The sequence below is a fragment of the Elephantulus edwardii genome, unplaced genomic scaffold, assembly GCF_000299155.1.
Source record: "Elephantulus edwardii isolate Elephantulus edwardi_28Jun2011 unplaced genomic scaffold, EleEdw1.0 scaffold00165, whole genome shotgun sequence".
NCBI lineage: Eukaryota > Metazoa > Chordata > Mammalia > Macroscelidea > Macroscelididae > Elephantulus > Elephantulus edwardii.
In genome coordinates, this window is record NW_006399915.1 from 1,156,453 (window position 1) to 1,162,259 (window position 5,807).

General features: G+C 37.8%; 1 protein-coding gene across 1 annotated transcript in view; it reads right to left on the reverse strand.

The window, feature by feature from the left end:
* MORC1 (MORC family CW-type zinc finger 1) overlaps positions 1-5,807 on the reverse strand; it is a 255,866-nt gene that overhangs the window by 185,273 nt on the left and 64,786 nt on the right. Inside the window, exon 11 of the mRNA XM_006895351.1 lies at positions 2,751-2,894. Within this exon, the coding sequence (XP_006895413.1) occupies positions 2,751-2,894 (144 nt within the window). The remainder of the gene's footprint in view (positions 1-2,750; positions 2,895-5,807) is intronic.

Sequence of the window (5,807 nt, forward strand, 5' to 3'; positions counted from 1 at the left end):
ACTCATCTGGCCTTCGTTCATTAGTGTTCAAAGCCTCAAATCTGTTCCTGAGATGGTTCTGAAATTCAGGTGGGATAGACTCAAGGTCATAGTATGTATAAAATGTGTATGCCACTGAAACTTGAACCATCTGTGGCTTTAAGAGAATTAGAATGGGGGAGTTTCAGCTAATAAAGAGTGAAGTTTGCCTGCAAGTAAAGAAATGAGAGTGTGTGCAAAGCTTATTTTCTTTTATCTGGGAAAAAACTGAAACACATTCCCTGGAACAGAGCTTTTACCACCTATTCTGTGGAGAAAGTTTTCTTTTTGAGAGCTGTGTTGGATGGAATGAACATAATAATATTAAAACTGACAAAATATATTTTAAAAAATATAAAACACAATATAAAGTTGCTGGTCAGTCTTCGTGTTCTATAGTATTTGGGAAAACAACTGTTACAGTTTACTGCTGTAACTGACAAAGCTGAAACTTTTTGGTTTTTGTAGTAAAGGTATCACATGCAAACAAATGAAGTGAATGAATGAAAAAGTCAAATGGTTTGTCTCATTCTCGAGGAGCCACGACTCAAGCTGAACTGTCAAAGTAATTTAACACTGTATACTAGGTGATCTTTTTACCCCTCCTCCTGTTTATTTTTGTTTGTTTGTTTTATTTATAGCCTGATTTAAAACAATCAGATTCAAGTTGGTTAATTTTAGTTATATAGTAACCTGACATGATGGAGGAAAACAACCTTTAAAGGGATTGTCTATGGTTTGATTCACTTAGAATTTTATTTTCTTATAACTTAAGTGCAATAAAATGTATTTTTTCATGTTAAAAATGTGTATGCAATTTTCAGAAGAATGCATTATCATTTGTAAAAATCTCTCTGTAGTTATAAACAAAACATATTTCACAAACCCAACTTAAAACTATCAATGTATCTACAAGGCTAAAATTCTGTGTGTGTTCACTGTTTGAACTTCTAAGGCTCTCTGGCTAAAGCTGTCAGGGCCAATTACAATGACCCTCTGAATGTGACTGCCCCTGCACACACAAGTATGTACTTATGTTTTCGTTATTGCCAGCATTTTTATAGTAGCTGATTGTCAAATTTCTGATAGTTTAATCACCAAAATATTGGATAATTAGTATTTATGAACCTTATATCATTAACTTATTTATAATGAAGTAGAAAGTAAAGGAAAAGGAGAAAAGAAGCCTTCCATTTATTTAGTGATAATGTAATTCAGTGTAGAGATCTTATAAAACAATTTAATTCTTAGTATTCATATCATATAATACTAAATTTAAGCATCCTACAACTCTATTAGGGAGCTCGGCTGGCATAGTCCAAAGGGAGTTGCCCTGTTAACCCAAAGGTGATATGCATGCCTTTCTGGCAGTTTGAATGCACCAATGGGTCCAAGAGATACAATGTCCTCCAATTCAATTTACAGTCTCAGAAACCAAATCAATGGAGGTTTCTGTCTTGATGGCGGGGAGTTCAAGAGAGTTACAACTATATTTATCACACATTATTCTGTAATTAAGGGTGATGAAGAAATATTACTAAGAATCTATATGATATGGTACAAAAAAGAGGTCTTTGAGTGACATCCTAAGTTAACATATGGGGTGACATTATTGATTCAAAACAAATATTTGCTGAATGTATTAATGAAATGTTATGGAAAATATTGCCAGTTCATTTTCAGGGAATAATTCAGTATCTTGCCTGCCTTGTGGTGGCGACAAGACCTAGGAGTAAGGAGTTGCACTACCAACCCCAAAGCATGTGGTTCTAATCTACCAGCTGCTCAGTGGGAGAAAGATAGACCATCTCCTCATGTACAATTTACTGCTTCTTAAAACCCTGTGGAGGATCAGCTATGAGCTGGTTCTGACGAGACAGAACACAACAATTGTCCCTTTTCAGGACTCTACATAATTCTCAGAATTCTAGACCATTGGGAAAGGACAAGAATGCATTATTCTAGAATCCAAATAGGCAGTGACAGGTTAGTTACATATACGCAAGCAGGTAACTGACAAGAGGTCATGTAACTAAGAAGCAGAACCCAAGACTCAAAGGATCTCTAGAGGTCTAGGGGTAAGAACTTACCCAGAGGCATGCAGTTTGAATTTACTAGCTGCTTCACAGAAAAAAAGATGGACATTTTCCTGTGAAATCTGCAGCCTCTGAAAACCCACTGGAGGTTCAGCTGTGAGCCAGTTGTGACTTGATGGCACATAATAACAACAACATCCAAGATTGATGGAGTTGTTGTACATGACCATAGATCTTTCCCTTTGAAAATTTCTTTAACATGCTTGTATTCATTTTAAATGAGCAAAATATTAAAAACATAACCCACAGCTAATCACACAGGAGAAGACTGCCCCTCCTTCTCTCATGGAGTAGCTGGTGGCCTTGAACCATGTTCCTTTGGGATTATAGCACAGCTTCTTGCCAGTAGGCCACCAGAGCTCCCTAATAGTTGGCACATGAGATAGTAAAACATCAAGTTGCTCAAGAAAAGCATTCAAGACATTTCTAAGTCAGATTCTTGGTTTTAGAGCATGTGTTCAGCTCCTCAGATATTATAAATTCATCAGATTAATGCCAGTGCAGTGACAGGAAGGGGGAGCTGAGACGATGACACCTGCTTTCATTATGATTAATCACTCATCTAATTCCACACACAGAATCTTACTGCAACCTCCCTCTACCTGCCTGTGCATCTGAAAACAAAAACATACTTACAGGGTCTTGAGTTTCAACTGGGGACCCACTTTCTCATGCATTTTGATCAAGCGGCTATTACTGTAAATGAACATTCCGGTTTGGCTTCGATTTTCTGGGCTCACTCCAAAGAACAAGGGGAGCATTTTCGCTTTTCTTAATTCTCTAGAGTTACATTTAGAAAAAAGTAAGGGGAGGGAGAAAGTTTTCATTAAAAAACAATAAAAAGTTACAAAACAGCTAACAAACAAGGAGTGTAAATATGAAAGGGAAATGATCTATGTGTGCATTTTGAAAAACTGGAGGTACTCTCAGTATTTTCCACATAACCAAGTATTCTGCATCCTTTGATGGGTAATATCTGTATCAGCCAAAACACAAGTGTTCACAAAAACAAGTGCTAGTTTCAATTTCTAAGAACTTGAAAATACCGAGAAAGTTGTGAAGTGTTAAACGACCCAATGTGTATTGCATTCTTTTAAAGAAACTATTTGACTACTTTAAAACTTAAATATTTCTAAGGCTGGATGGGATTTCTGATGTTCACTGTGACTTGAGCCTCTAAATATCCTATATATTTTATAATCTTACTGAAAAGATATTTTCAGTTATTTCTCTGACCTTCTAGAAAATGAAAGGCAAGTAAAGTTAATAAAGAAAGCTTACCAGGGCAACAGATATGAACTCCTATTTTCTGAACTTAGTCCTGCCATACTGGGTATTGTGTGACTTTTCTATTAAAAGTGCAAAAATGGAAATTGCAAAAGAGCAGAATATGATGAAAAAACAACCAAAGTCACAGAAGGCTCACTGGAACTGTAAAAAGTGCTTGGATTTAAGAGCTAGAGAGACTCAAGTTCAAATACAACATTATCTTCATAATAGCACAGTTGTTATTGTTATATGCCATCGAGTCATCTGTGACTCACAGCAAACCTATGTACAGCAGCTCTAAAGCCTGCCCTGTCCTTGAGCCAGTCTCACTGACTCCAACACACCTACTCCAGTTGCCCCAGTTACTGTGACACTCAATTTTCATCCAGGGTCTTCCTCTTCTGTGCCATCCCTACAGCCTTCCAAGCTTGATGACCTTCTCCAAGGACCAGTCCCTCCTGGCCACATGCCCAAAATATGTGAGACAGAGCTTCAAAATCTTAGTCTCCAAGGAGAAACTTGGTTTCACCCTCTCCAAGGCAAACCTAATTATTTTCTTGGTGATCTATGATATGTTCAAAACTCTTCTCCAGCACCACAACTCAAAGGCATCAATTCTTCTTCAGGCATCCTTAGTCATTGTCCAACTCTCTGATGCACAGCAAGTAACCGTGAAGGCCAGGGCCTGGGTCAGGTGCACCTTAGTCTCTAGACTGATATTGTTGTTTCTCAGTACTCTGGAGAGGTCCCTGACAGCAGATTTTCTCTGTGCAATTTGTCTTTTGAGTTCTTGACTGCTGATGCTAAGAGTGTTGATTGTGGAGCCAAGCAAGCTGTAACTGTTAACAGCTTCAATCTCTTCTCCATCTATCATGATGCTGCCAATTAGACTAATGGCTAGAATCTGATTTCTTGACATTGAGCTCCAAATCATATTGAAGACTACAGTCCTTGACCTTCTGCAACAAATGCTTAAGGTTCTCCTCACTTTCAGAAAGCAAGGTTGTGTCATCTGCATAATGTAGGTTTTTAATGAGTCTGCTTCCAATACTGATACCACATTCCTCCTCATATAGCCCAGCCTCACGAATGATCTGTTCTGCACATAGCTATGTCATTTAGTCTTTCTCCATCCTCTTGGAAAAAAATAGAAATAAAACCTCCCTACCTACTTGGGAGGGAGCCCTGGTAGTTTAGTGGCAAGAAGCTGCACTGCAATCCTGAAGGCATGGGTTCGAGGCTACCAGGCGCTCACTGGGGAAAGGATGGGCAATCTCCTCTCCTGCAACTAAATGTCTATGAAAACCCACAGGAGGATCAGCTATGGGTAGGTTCAAACTCTATGGTACACAACAACAATAACCTACTTGGGAAAGAAGCTCTGGTAGAGTAATATGTAGTGTTGGGCTGCTAAGTGAATGGTATGAAACTACTAGCAATTCCACGGGAGAAAAATGGGCATAAAGATTTACAACTTCAGAAACTCAATAGTGGGTGTCTATGAACAGGAATTGATTCAAAGGCAGTGAGGTTACCTACTTGGGAAGGAGTTTCTGATTCACACTAATGGTTTAGCACTCTACTCCTAATCGAAAGGTAAATGGTTCAAATCCCCCTTATAAGAAGAGCCTAATACTCTACTTTCAAAACGCTGTCGTCTGAGAAACCATATAGAGCAATCCTTTCCTGAACACTTGGGGTTGTCATGAGTCAAAATCAACTCCATGGCGACTAGTGAAAACAGTCTGGGAGGCTGTGACTAAAGGAGATAATGCTAAATATGAACTTAAGACAGACTGGAGATTAGAAAATGTTATTTTTTTTCCTCAAATAAAAATGGCACTAACTATAATCTTTCTTTTCCCATGTATTCTAGAGTTGCCCTACTCTTAAGTATGGTTTTTCTTTTGAGGTTCATGAAAATACGCAAGCAAAATAAAATATTACATTTGACAGATTTATTAAAACACATGTCATTAAGGTACATTGATTGAGAAATGTCTATCAGTCTTTCTATGATACACACAAGATACAGAATGTACTAGACTTTCTCAGAAGTTATTGGCAAAAGCTTCATAGTACAGTGGTCTGGGGGTGTGCTGGATAACAATAAAAGAACTTTTTTTCCAAAGAAATAAGTGAACTGGGGTAGGGGGGTTGGGGCTGAGGAAAACAAGGATGGAAATGTACAACAATCAATGAAATGAATGTATACCCAAGTCCTTTATAAACTTTCATTAAAATCTCAATGGAGCAAAAAAGAAGTTATTGGCATGAGTTAAAACATTAAGTGTTTATTATATCCAGTATATCTACCTTTGCATAGTTATGATCTACACAGTCAAATGCCTTTGCATAGTCAATGAAACACAGATAGACATTCCTCTGGTATTCCCTGCTTTCAGCCAAGATCCATCTAACATC